Source organism: Phascolarctos cinereus, unplaced genomic scaffold (genome assembly GCF_003287225.1).
Source record: "Phascolarctos cinereus isolate Bilbo 61053 unplaced genomic scaffold, phaCin_HiC Scaffold_2;HRSCAF=192, whole genome shotgun sequence".
NCBI lineage: Eukaryota > Metazoa > Chordata > Mammalia > Diprotodontia > Phascolarctidae > Phascolarctos > Phascolarctos cinereus.
Genome location: NW_027555625.1, coordinates 120,891,560 through 120,905,807, shown reverse-complemented (window position 1 = coordinate 120,905,807; position 14,248 = coordinate 120,891,560). Strand labels below are relative to the sequence as shown.

At 39.5% G+C, this 14,248-nt stretch overlaps 1 protein-coding gene across 1 annotated transcript; it reads left to right on the top strand.

The window, feature by feature from the left end:
• The first annotated feature begins 4,094 nt into the window (after window positions 1-4,094).
• Window positions 4,095-13,770, top strand: LOC110207543 (gastrokine-1). Its single transcript, XM_020985209.1, has 6 exons — window positions 4,095-4,106; window positions 6,103-6,156; window positions 6,489-6,629; window positions 9,006-9,116; window positions 10,207-10,348; window positions 13,641-13,770. The coding sequence occupies exons 1-6, from the start codon at window positions 4,095-4,097 to the stop codon at window positions 13,733-13,735; spliced, it is 555 nt and encodes a 184-aa protein (XP_020840868.1). The 3' UTR covers window positions 13,736-13,770.
• Window positions 13,771-14,248: the final 478 nt, after the last annotated feature.

Below are 14,248 nucleotides of genomic sequence, written 5' to 3'. Positions count from 1 at the left end.
GATGCATTCTAAACATGGAGAAGAGCCAAGGAAAAGGCATAATTAGAGGTTGTCTATGTGATACTGTGTATGAGAAACAGAAAGAAAGGCAGCCCATAGTGTGCATGCAGGGGAGTAACAGATAATAAGGGTAGAAAGGTACACCTAGATTAAATATAAAATACAAAATAATTGCTGATCTGCATTGGTAGAAGTTCATAGAGGCACATATTTAGGGACCCTACAATCAATCAAGTCTATTTTTCCTCTTCCTCTCTCCAACAGGTGAGGAAACTGAGTCACAGAGAGGTTAAATGACTTGCTGAGGATCACACAGCTAGTGTCTGAGGCAGAATTTGGACTATGATCTTGATTCCAAGTCTAGCACATTATTCACCATTCTATCTAGCTGTCCATGAATTTTCTCATATAGAACTCTTTTCTCTAGTGAAATCAAAGGTCTGGACTAGAAAAAAATCCAACAAAAAAGGCCTAGCTCATTAAAGTTGTGTTCAGAGAAGATTGTTCACTTGCAAAATGTCCTTCTTCATCATATTCAGTGAACTGTTTTGTGATAGTACGTTAAGCCCCAGGAGGCCAGCAGCTAAGCTTTATCCAGATTTTGTATCACTCCCAGGGTCAAGCTTTTTACATTCACTTTGGTGAATGAGCAAAGGAACAGCTACTAGATGAACTGAACTAGAACTAACCCTAACCCTAAACCCTAACCCTAACCCTAACCCTAAACCCTGTAATGGTATTCTTTAATTTTTATAATCCACTATAGGAAAACCCTAGGGACAACATTTTGTATATAGTAGGAGCTTAATCAATGCTTATTGAATTGAAAGATTTAAGATTTTACAGCTCTAACCTGAGCAGAATAACAAAAGCTAACATTTAGGACCTAAAAGTTTGCAAAATTCTTTACATTCATTAACTCATTTGAATCTCACAATAGTACTCTGAGGTATGGGGATTATTGTCCCATGTTGCCCATGTTCTCATGGCTGGTTAGGATCAGAGGCAAGATTAGAACCCAGATCCCAAAACCTCAGGACCATTGCTCTACTGCCTCTTGACTGAGAATGAGCCACTAAGAAACTGCTGGGGCTGTTTCTGAATTTAGGCCAATATGGGTAAAATTTCTCTTACACTTAGCCCATAGTTAATAAAAGCTAGAAGTTTCCATGGAGAGGATTTAAATGTCTTCATCAAAAACCCCTTCATTTTAGATGAGGAAGCTGAGGTTGAGAGATGGGTTGTGATCTGCCCACAATTTCACAGCTGGTAAGTGTCATCTGTCTTTTGAAGTTACTGATTCCCAGCCCTCGCTTTGAGACTCACTTAGGTGCCTCCAATGAACCAGCACAGTATAGGGGACTGGAAGGCAGGAGACAAGGCTTATTCACTGGGTAACCAGGGCTAACCACCTCCTTCTCTGAGACTTCAGTTCCCTCACATGTCGAAAGTGGGCAAAAATACTTGTATCACCCATTTCATGGGATTATTTGGGGTGGAATGGGGAGGGGAACACTTTGTAAAGCCTTAAGTGGTATAGAAAGGAAGTTATTGCAAACTCAATAGGTATCATGAAATATTCCTCTCCTCATCTCCTCACCTCCCCCCAATCACTTACTTAAAAATTATTAATGGCTAGATGAATATGGGGTCAGCTGGGTGGTACAGTGGATAGAGGACTGGGCCTGGAGTCAGGATGATCTGAGCTCAGACACTGATTAGCTGTGCGACCCTACACAAGTCACTTAATCTCTATTTGCCTCAATTTCCTATCTGTAAAATGCAACCACACCGGAGAAGGAGATAGCAAACCACTCCAGTGTCTTTGCCAAGAAAATGCCGTGGACTTTGTTCGATGTAAAGAGGGGCATGACTGAATTATAATACATTAGTCTGTTAGAAAAGAGATAAATCAAGCAAATGAAAGGGTGGGGTAGCTCCCCAGAGTTAGGTGATAGATTCCTTAAACAAATACCTGAAATAGCCAACTAATAAATTAATTTACTGGGAGGAGTTCCAGGGTGTGGAGGTTGTGTATGTGGGAGGAGGGCAGGAATTGAGGAGGGGAAAGAGTGTAGCCGCTGAGCCACTCTGAGCAGAGGGGTTGCATGGGAAGATGCTGCCCAGGTCCTTGTGGAAGTTCTAGCAGCTGATTCCAACCTTTTTAGTCTAACTGTGCTGAATAATTCCATGTTTTAAAGTGTATTGGACATAAAGAAGACAGCATTGACCCTCTTCCTCAATTTAAAAATTGCATAGGATGAACAGGCAGTGAGCTGGGAGAGCAGTGGAAGAGAATCGAATAAAAGGACATTTTAAAAAGTGACTGGTGAGGGGTGGCAGGTGAGACCTTGCTATCTTTATCTTCTAGACTCAGGGTCATAGAATGTTAGAGAGTGAAATGGGTCCTTTCAAGACCCATCTCTTCATTTCATGGATAAAGAAACTGAAGCCCATAATGGTAAAGTTCAAGAGTCCCTTCTGGTCTACGATCCTATGAGCTGCCCACCAAAAAGAAGGGTCACAGATACATACAACCATAAGATTTAGAGCAGGAAAGAGACTTTGGAGAGTATAAGGGTTCTTAACCTTGGGGGGGGGTAGTATCTATGAACTCGGATAGGAAGAAGATTGTATCTTTTTATGTAATTGGTTACCTTTGTAGTCCTATATATTTTGTTATATAATTTAAAGGGTGCATCCATAGAGTTCACCAGGCTGCCAAAAGGTTGAGAACACCAGTTTTGGTGTTAGTCTCACCCCTCACTTCATAGAAAAGGAAACTGAGGCCCAGAGAGGTATTATGACATTCCACAAAGTGACATTTTAATATGGCATAATTAAAGGACACTTTTAACTCAATTTAGTTGATAAATTGGGGCAACTAGGTGGTGCAGTGGATAGAGTGCTGGGCCTGGAGTCAGGAAGACTCATCCTCCTGAGTTCATATCTGGCTTCAGAGACTTACTAGCTATGTGACCCTGGGCAAGTCACTTAACCCAGTGTGCCTCCGTTTCCTCATCTGTAAAATGAGCTGGGGAAGGAAATGGCAAACAACTGCAGTAAGAAAACTCCAAATGGAGTCACAAATAGTTGGACACGACTGAAAAATGGCTAAACAACAAAAAGTTTATAAGTTTCTCTATACTTTACCCCTTGGCTACAACCCAAAGTGTAGTGGAAAACATTCTGAATTTGGAGTCAGAGGACCTATATTCACACGTCTGCTCCTCTACTTGCTTAGCTGACCTTAGACAGATCATTTAACTTCTCTTGGTCTCAGTTTTCTCATCTGTCAAATGAAACCATTGAAGTAAGATGATTTCTAAGGTCTCTTGCTGCTCTAAGTCTATGATCCTACATCCTACTCTTCTAATCCCTGAGATTGTCTATCTTGAAAAAACCCTTTCCTGCCACCTCTTACTGAGCTCTGAGCTCTCCCTCTTCTCAGTCCCAATCCTCTTCCAACTTCCAAAAATTATTTGAATCATAGACAAAAATATTGGAAAAATATTCTGAAAAATACTGTAATCATAGATGATCCCATAGTGCAAGTATTAAGACATGGCTTTAAAGTACAAAATGCACAAAGGTAAAATTCCTTCACTTCCAAGGTCAACTGCACAGAATGAATGAAGCCCTGGACACCATGACCAAGAGGGCTGCTATCTGTTATCTTGGAGTGCACACAGCTTCTCCCTTTCTACCTTGTTTGATTTTGGGGGTCCTAGTTCCTGTATTGATTTTGTGTAATGTCAACATACAAAACCACTCACAAACCCATCCCTAATTTCAAGTCAACCCAAAATTATCATAAAACATATTGGATTTATGGTTATGAACAGTCCCTCAACTTCAACAGATGAGTCATATAATATTCAGGTCAAAGGGTCTTGATAACGAAATATAAATCCTAGAAATTTTCCTGGGACACTGTGGTATGGTAAAGATAAGGGGAAAGGTGGAAGATTAATGTCAGACTCAATCCACCCACACCTGATTTGAATAGAGTCAGAGAATATATATTGAGATGGTTCTCCAGAGCTGACTCTGTGAGATCTTTCTAATCTGCCCTATTCTCTCCTAAGGACACGATGAAGCTGGTGGTGAGTAGACTGGCCTTTCCTTTGTATTTTTAACACCAGAATTAGAAAGATGATGTGGTGCAGTGGAAAGGACCCTGGATTTAGAGTCAGTGAGTCTGGGTTTGGAACCAGGCTTTGGCCATCAACTTAAACACGTGACCTTGAGGGAATCACTTCCTTTGCCTGAGCCTGTTTGCCTTCTGCAGAATGAGAATGTTGGTGGCGGTGGTCCCTTCCCGTTTTGAATCTAGTAACCCTGTAGAGAATGTTAGCACTCTTACAGGAGTTTATTTTGTGATAGAAAGCAGAAGAGGGGGAAGGAAATAAACATTTATAGAGTACCTACTGTGTGCCAGTCATTGTGCTAAGTGCCTTTACAAACATTATCTCATTTGGTCCTCACAACAGCTGGCATTAGCTCTGCCTCCTGGCTCCAATATTTTATCCTACTCTGTCTGGTTGTTGCTGTCATGGAGGAGGACTGTTGTATCAAAAGGGATAACATGTACAGTGTTTTGCAAACCCCAGGTTCTATATACATGTTAGCTATAATGATGATCTGGACCTGAGATGTCATTAGTGTAGGGAACTGCTGGTGAGGAAAATCCCTCTAACAATGTAGATCAGCAACTGTTCTGAAGCCTATATTGAGAGTCTATAGCCTGGCGCACTGAGAGGTTATGACTTTCCCAGGGTCACTCGGTCAATATGTACTAAAGGCAGGACTTAAACCCTGGTTTTCTTGACTCTAAGGATGGCCCTCTACCCATTTTCCCACTCTGCCTTTAAAAAATTTTAAAGATATTTATTTGTACAAACATTTATTATCTCTCTTTCAATATTTCCCCAACTGAATAAAAATGAAAAAATAAAACTTTATAACAAATATGTATAGTTCAGCTAAACAAATCACTGTATTGGCCATGCTAAAATGGTTATCTCATTCTGTATTTTAAATCAATTGCTTATCTTGTGGGAGATGGGTAGCATATTTCATCTTTGGTCTTTTCCCATATTGCTTTTCAATATTTATAGATATATGGATATATATATATATATATATACATACACATACACATATATATATATATATACATGCACACATATATATATACATATATATATTTGTATATATACATGCATTCTGTAATGAAGTATGTATTTTCCGCTAAAGTAGAATACATATTCTAGAGTATAATGTTGGAGGTCACAGTGTGTTAGGAATGACTTTAGGTCTTAAAGACCTTGACTAGACAAGCAAAGACTCTCGCAGATGCTAGCAAATGTGAAAAGCTTCACATACATACTGGAGATGGGCTGTATGCCTATTTACTTAGAACACACCTAGCAAAGAGCAGTGAATCTAGTCACTTAGCTGGTCACAAAGGAAGGACTTTTTTGGCACCAGCAGCTTATTAAGACAATCTACTAAAGGCTGCAAACTTAGAAAACACTTACAGGAGGAAGAATTATGGATTCTTAGTTCAAACGGGCATAATCCAGTTCAAACTGGTTCCGTACAGTAGAAGAAGGGGTTGGAGAAAGAGAGAGAGAGAGAGAGAGAGAGAGAGAGAGAGAGAGAGAGAGAGAGAGAGAGCGAGTAGGCAGGTCTAGTTAGAGACAGAGACAGGAAGAGGGAGAAGGGAGACAGAAAGACCTGGATTCAGAGCCAGAGGCAAGGAGAGACAGACAGACAGACAGACAGACAGACAGACACAGACATATAGAGACAGAGACAGATAGAGACATGGGGGGGGAGGATAAAGAGAGAGAGAGAGAGAAAGAGAGAAAAAAGAGAGAGAAAAGAGAGAGAGAAGAGACAGAGACAGAGAGAGAGAGAGAGAGAGAGAGAGAGAGAGAGAGAGAGAGAGAGAGAGAGAGAGAGAGAGAAGAGGGAAGAGAGAAGAGAGAAGAGACAGGAGACACACATAAAGATGGAGACAGAGAGACAGGAAAAAAACAGAGATAGTGATAGAGACAAACCATTCATGTTCTCTATTTTTCTTTTTCATTTCAGATTGTGTGTATTGGACTCCTTGGATTGCTCCAGGGTTCTACCTTTGCTGACTCTGTGAGTCTACTTATTCTGAAACATTTGTTGGTTTAATTTTCTCCTAAGAAAATGTCCAGGACAGCCCAGTTTTGTTACTAATATGTTTAATTTTATATACACTCTAAAAAACTGTATATAATAGCTCACAGTTTCATATGCGATCCTCTTTTTTCTGTTTTTCTTGTATATTGAAATGGTCACTTTTTTGTTTATCAAGTTATAATAAAATAAATATATAATATATAAAAATATAAATATATATATAATATAAAAATATAATGAAAATAAAATTAGTGATACTGTTAAGGAACTACATTGATGTACCTTCTGAATTTCTTTTGCAACCTCAGAATATCAGCGTCAGTGATGACAACAACGTCGGTGGCGGTGGTGCGCAGCAGACAGTGAGTGTTAACCACAGCCACAATGTAGCCAATATTGATAATGACAAGGGATGGGAGTCTTGGCACTCACTCTGGGACTACAACACCGTAAGTAGCCAGCAGGTTCTCAGGAAGAACGTTCTTCTTCACGCTAACAACTCACGTTTCTGTAATCCCTCAAGGCTTACAAAACACTCTATCCTCAGTAGCACCACGAGGCACGTGACACAAGTATTATTACTCCAATGTTAGAGTCACTGAAAAGAAGGAACCTAAGAGGTCATTTTTTTTTTCAAACCACATTTTACTATGGAGGAAACAGACCCAGAGAGGGAAACCAAGTTCCCCAAGGCCACACCACTCTACTCAGTGGGAGAGCCAAAACTGAGCTCTGGTTAGGTAAAAAAGCTGAGTGTTCTTTACACTACAAAACGCTACCAAATTGGGACAACGAGAAACAGAGAGGTTAAATCATTTTCCTACATTATTTTTAACTACATGACACAGGAAATAGACTGAGGTCTCCAGATACCAGGTCACCATGAAAGACTTTAGACTCTGCCAAAAAAAGAAAAGAAAAAGGTGGCTGGGGGAGCCCATGATTTATCTACTCTTCTCTCCCAATGATTAGACATGAAACATCCATGGGCCCTATGGAAAAGTTAGTGATAGTGTGACCTAGTGTTTCTAGGATTAAAATGAGAAAACCTGTGATCTGGGCCTGGTTATTCCATGAAGTGGCTGTGTGGCCTTGGGCAAGTCAACCTCTCTGAAACTCATTTATTTATTTTTCCATTTGACTAGTAGGAAGAGCACCAGATTTAGAGTCAGAGATCTGTTTTTGAATTCTGGCCCTTCTCCTCCTTCCCTGTGTGACTTTGGACAAGGCTCGTTAACAATATTTGGCCTCAATTTCTTCATTCGTAAACAAATGAAAATAAAACTCAGGGCGCTGAACTTAGTCATGCATGAGCTTTATGGTCACTTACAACGTTAGAATAATAATGATAACAGCTAACATTTACACAACACTTTAACGTTTGCAAAGTATTTTACATACATAATCTTAATAGAGCCTAGGGTCCTTGCCCCATGTGTCTGTGAAGCTGAAAGGAGAAAAACACATGAAAAATCATCTAATCCCTTAGGGACTTCATTTCTCATTTATGAATTAGGAAAGTGGATGAGATGACCTCTAAGGTCTCCTCCTGTTTTTTAAGTCCATGATCCTGAAGTGTTTTCTGAAGTTAAATACAATCAGTAGCGTGCTGGAGCTGGCTAAGGAGAGCTAATTGTTCAATGTTCAGCGTAAGCATTTATGCCTCAGAAATCAGCTAATGCTAAAAATCAGGACTTAAGAAGGTGAAAGCGAAACCATTAGTGCAAATCAAATGTAAAAGTGTGCTATGCATGTGTTATATATGCACATACGTCTGTATTTGTGTATGTACACACACGTATGTACATGTGTATAAAACACATGCACATATACCTGTACATGCCATGTGCAAGCAAGTACACATACATGCATTTAATAACATATTGCACATATAATAGGTTATAATATAACAATAATATAGGTGTTATTTATACACATGTGTGTGCATATATATGCATATGTGTATATATACATGCATACATACGAATGCATATTGCAATGCATATATACATGCATGTCCATTATATATACCACATACTTTTATACATATATGTACACAAACACTCCCTATGTGAAAAACAGTTGCTAAACATTTATTAGCATGCCTCTGAAATGGAAATTATTTGAATATTAAAATGTAGTGTCTCCAAGAGAATCCCAAGTACTGAGCAGAGTGATTAGCACATAGCAAAGACCTAATACATACTTGTTGTTGGATTGGAAAGGGTTAATTAAATGAAGCTGATTCGGTGGGCTGGTCCCATTTCACTCCATTTCAGATGTTTCTTGGAGTCCTTGTTTCTGCTCCAGGTTCGTGGGAACATAGAACTCAGGGGGACCCATGATATCATCTAATCTATCCCTCTAATTTTACAAACGAGATATTTGAGGCTCAGAGAGTCTAATGACTTTCCCAAGGTCACAAGACAGTAAATAATCATCAGAAGTATTTATCTAGCACTTCAAGATTTGCAAGGCACTTTACATAAGTTACCTCATTTGATGCCAATAATAATCCTGTGAGATAAGTGCTATTCTTACCTGTTTCACAGATTAGGAAAACTGAGGCTAAGAGGTTAAAAGATTTGCCCAAGGTCATATGGCTGATAAGTGGCTGAGGCAGGATTTGAACTGAAGTCTTCTGGACTCCAAGTTCAACACTCTATCCATTGCTCCATGTACCTGTTTCCAATACAGCCATGGTTGGAACCCAGGTTTTCTGATTCCACAGTCAATTCTCTTTCTACTTTAGCAGAATTGATTTCTGAAGGGAAGACCTATACTGGGAAATAAAGACCTCATTATGTATCATTTCCTTTTCACAGGGCTTTGCAGCAACTAGGATCTTTGCCAAGAAAACCTGCATCGTGTACAGGCTGAACAGAGATGTTGTGCCTGGCCTTCAGGACCTTGAGAAGACAGCAAAAGAAAAGAGGGTAAAAGAAATATTTCCCGTTATAAAAGAGAAACAGTCAACGTGAGGCAGAGTCCAGTTAGAGAAGTCAGAGTGGAGGCCAAAGAGAAGGCTTTTGATCTTCCTAAATGGGCCAGGTGAAGACACTGTGGGCTGCACATGTTGGGTGAAAGGCATCTCCATACATTCCATCCATTACTGTTCTCTTTTTAGCTGCTCCTTCTATAGCTTATTGATCATTCAGAGTAACCCAGAATCCCAGAGCTGGGACTAATGCCCTTCCCCAAGTTACATGGTATTCTTCACTATCCTTAAGCAGTTCTTTGTCATCCCTGACCAGTGACCATTTAGCCTGTCAATCTAAGAATCTCCATGGACTCCCTTTTACATCTCCACAACTGTTGTTGTTGTTGTTTTGGAATATTTGATTGAATTCACTTGTAAATTCATCTGGTTCTGGAGGCTTTTTTTTCCCTTTGACAGTTGCGTGGTTTGTTCAATTTATTTTTGTGATATTGGGTTATTTAAACCATTTCTTCTTCTGTTAATTTGGGTATTTTATATTTGTGTAAGTATTCATCTATTTCTAAGGTATCATATAACCTATGTCATATAACACACATAAATATCACAAAACATATAACTGGCATATAAATTGGCAAAATAGCTTCTTATAGTTTGATTTACTTCCATTTCAATTGTTCTGAATTCTTAAAAATTTTTATGTGAACAATTTTGTTTTCCTCTCTTTTAAAGTCAGATTAGCTAACTATTTTATTGATTTTTTTTTTTACAAAACTGGCTTTTAGTTTTATTTATCACTTCATTTTCTTCTTCTTTTTGCTTTCAATTTTGTTAATCTCTTCTTTGATTTTTCAGAATTTCTACTTTGGTGTTTAGTTGAGGGGATCAATTTGCTGCTTTTTTAGGTTTTTTTAGGTGTATGCTCACTCAATTCATTCACTTGTTCTTTCTCTATTTTATTGATGAAAGTACTTAGAGATAAAAATTGTCCCCAAGGGACTGCTTTAGCTACATCCTATAAGCATGCCTCATAACTGAATGGTCACCTCAGCTTGTGTATCACTTGCCCTGTTTGACTGTCACCTTAGGCAAATGTACATACTGGACCTTCCCCCAAAAGTCTGCACTATCAAATTGAACCTGAGGAAGTAAAAAATCTGACTCAATTTGGAACTCCTATTGAAAACATGTGCAAGGGACTTCGTACATACAAAGCTCAGGAAGTACAAGGTGAGTATCTCTCCTAATGGATATTCCATTCCAATTCTGTTGCTATTCTGTGACCAGCCTTTGCAATCATCAATAGAAATTGCTTAGCTGTAGTACCAAGTACAGAATAGATGTTTACTCATTCATTCAATGTACATTTTTAAACTCCTATCGTATATATTGTATTGTGACCTAGCAGTTTCTGCTGATGGTTCCAAATATTATGTAAGGTCCCTGACCTCAGACAGTTTAGTAGGGGTCAGGTGGGACTAATAAGGTATATACTCAGATACAATACATCAGAAAATAGTAATTGCATAAAATAAAGTGCCAGGCGGAAGAGGAGAGGGATTGCTTGTAGCTGGGAGTATCAAGTGAAGCCTCAAGGAGGTGGTGGCATTTGACCTGGGCTTTGAAGGATGAGCAAGAAGTCAACAGCTTGTTGTGGAGGGGAACCATTCTAGAACCATGAGCCATCAGGAAAATAGGGTACATATTTGAGAACCTATAAGTAAATGTAGCTGAAGTATAGAGAAAATAAAAGGTAATAGAATAACATAAGGCTCAAAAGGTTGTCCAGAGCCAGATTATGGAAGGACTTGGGTGCCAAATTGTAGCACAGTAGGAAAGGTTGGGTCATTCTACAGATAGGAGGACAACAGCTACAATGTGTGTTACTACAACACAATTTCTGCCCTAGGCTATGTTAGCCAAGGTGTTTAAGTGAAGGAAGCAGTGTCAATTATACTGACTGATGCGCGTCTTCTGGTACAGATAGATTACAAGAGTGAGGCAGAGAAGCCAGGCAGAGCTGCCCAGGGCTCCTGAAGTGAGTGGTTGCCACAGTCAGGCTTCCTAGGTGCGCTCTTGTTGTCTCTTTTTGTGTGCTCGATTTTTCATCCTACCCTCTGGTGTCTGGTGTTGCCTTATTAAAAAGTTCTCTGGCTACTTCCAAAACTTTGTAACCAAACCCTTAGGATGAAGTTTAAGACCTTTCAATCTTGTTCGGATTTTTACTACACAAAGAAGAGCATCATAGTGAGGTTCCTTCACAGTACGTATTCATTTTATTGGAGTTGCGAACAGAGTAGCGGTCAATTTTTAAAGATAGGCTACTACAGGTAGTACTTTGTGATGATCACTGCTTCAGGTTTAGCAAACAAGTATCTATCAATCAATCAGCATTTTCTAATTGCCTACTGTATGCTAAGGGCTGGGTACCTGGTTTTGTAGTCTGGGCTTGCTTCCTCATCTGAAGGATGGTACCTTTTGGAGAACTCAGGAGGTAACACTAGAGTGTTTTGGGATTTTATTAGAAGGTCAATGGGAAACCATTAAAACTTTTTGGAGTGGACCTCTTCTGGTGGTTAGGTGATAAATTAACTAGATGAGGGGGTAGAGAGACTAGACATGGGGAGACCAATTTGGAGGCTCTTAAAATAGCTCATACAAGAAGTACGCTAGCTTGGACCAGAGTAGTGGCAGAGAGATTGGAGGGAGGAAGGAGAAAAATGATATGATGATGACGATGATGATGGTGATGATACTGATGATGATGATTGAAGAAGTGAAGTCCTGGAGCAAAGGGGAGAGGAATAAGATCAAGGGCACAGGTGGAGAGCATAAACCCCATTAAGAACGAGGGTTACCTCATTCTCAGAGGCAACAGGGAAGGAAACGAGCATGAGTGAAAATGTGGATAAGTTTGAGGTGAGGATAAGGAATCAGTCAAAATTGAACAGTGAACTGAACAGGTGAATCATCTAATCCAGGGACGGGGAACCTGTGGCTTCAAGGCCACACGTGGCCCTCTAGGTCCTCAAGTGCAGCCCTTCGACTGAATCCAAACTTCACAGCACAAATCCCCTTAATAAAAGGATTTGTTCTGTAAAACTTGGACTCAGTCAAAAGGCCACACCTGAGGACCTACAAGGCCACATGTGGCCTCGAGGCTGCAGGTTCCCCAACCCTGATCCAATCCATTCTTCTACCTCAAGACATAAGGCAATGCTATATATTTGCATGCATGAGTAAATGAATGAATCATATTGTTTCCTAATTTGGCTAATAATGTGTGCCTTTTATCTATGAATCTTCTAACTAATTCATTCATGGGTGTTCAGAAAATGTCTTTAAATAAGAATAAATGTCCTCCAATATAATATAGTTAGAATCATGACTAGTGGAAACTGCTCCTGAAGCAAATTCAGGTGAGAGGATTAGAAGAGTCTGTCCAGTGAGAGGAAGGAAGGAAAGAAATGAAGCAATGGGTGACGTGGTCATAGATAGGCACAGAGGGCAGTGGAAATGGATGGGAGTGTAGCTGAGGAAGATAATAGGAAGGTGGCACCAGACATCCCTCTAGCATTGGCTCCCTTTCCTGAACTCTTGACTTGCAAGGACTAAGAGAACTGTTCAGCAATCATTAGGAACTCTGACTTGCGTGGGCTGATGCAAAGTGAAATGCACTGTGTACAAAAGTAACAGCGATATTGTAAGATGATCAGCTGTGAACGACTTTAGCTATTCCCAGAAATACAGCCATCCGAGACAACTGTGGACTTATGATGAAAAATGCTATCCATCCCCAGAGGAAGAACTGAAGCACACTCTTTTTACTTTATTTTTCTTGATGTTTTTTGTTTGTTTTTTGGTCTATGTTTTCTTTCACAATGTGACTGTTATGGAAGTGTTTTGCATGACTACCCATGTATAACCTATATTGAATTGCTTGCCTTCTCAATGAGGGTGGGTGGGGAGGGAGGAAGGGAGAGAATTTGGAACTCAAAGTTTTATTTTTTTCCCTTTTTTTTTTGGTAAGGCACTTGGGGTTAAGAGACTTGCCCAGGGTCACACAGCTAGTCTCAAGTGTTTGAGGCTGGGTTTGAACTCAGATCCTCCTGACTCCAAGGCTGGAGCTCTATCCACTTTGCCACCTAGCTGCCCCTGGAACTCAAAGTTTTAAAAACAAGTGTTAAAAACTGTACATGTAACAGGGGAAAATTTACATGTAACTGGGGAAAAATAAAATACTAAATAAAAATTAAAAAAAAATATATGGAACTCTGCCCTTCTCAGGAGCAAACATATCCTGTCACAGGCCAGTTCCCTGATGTAGAATGTCTTTAGGTCTGGGCTGCTTATGGTTCTTAATGGCACGCTTCCAGGCAACTGAACTGACCTCGGGATTTTTACCTATGTAACTTTTTATTGAGCTCAGAGAAAAGGTGGCTGTAGCATATTATGTGACACACAGAAAGAAACAGTACTGTTAGAGACACTGACGTTGGCTTGACCATTCCTTTCTACCCAGGACAAAGCTTCTCATTCTTTAGTGGCTCATGCTTCAACGCTGATCTCCTCTGGCTTGTGAACATCTCAATTTGTGGAGAGGCAACAACTGTGTGAAGAAACCGCTAAAGACCCACCAGTCATGGCGTGATCTCCCAAACTTTTCAAATCCTAATATTAAGAATAAAAAAAAGTTTAATAATAAATAAATAATAATAAATTGTTTCTATTTCCCATCTTGCTTATCATGAATTGTTTTCTTTCTCTCTGTTTTCAAGTTGTCAATAAAACCTATTTACTGTTGGAATTTATTTTATTTTAAATTTCTAATGCTGTTTGTATTTCTTTATAGCCTATTGATTTAGAAATAGATGGGACTTTAGAGTCCACCTCTTCTCATCCTCTCATTTTATAGACGATGAAACTGAGGCCCGGAGAGGTTGAGTCAATCACCTGAGATCACACAGGTAGAAAGTGACAGAACAGAATTTGAACCCAGATCCTCTGATTCCACACCAAGTGCTTTTTCCCTTATACCACGGGCCTTTCTATCTTATGATACATTTGGATATTTCCTATCCTTAGGGCACATGAATTTTTAGGGAAATGCCTTATAAAGAAATTCTGTAG

Bases quoted from the DNA above. Each gene is read 5' to 3' on its own strand.
- LOC110207543 (XM_020985209.1), top strand. The intron at 6,630-9,005 runs GTAAGTAGCCAG...TCCTTTTCACAG, and splicing joins CACTCTGGGACTACAACACC to GGCTTTGCAGCAACTAGGAT. The intron at 10,349-13,640 runs GTGAGTATCTCT...CTTTCTACCCAG, and splicing joins CAAAGCTCAGGAAGTACAAG to GACAAAGCTTCTCATTCTTT.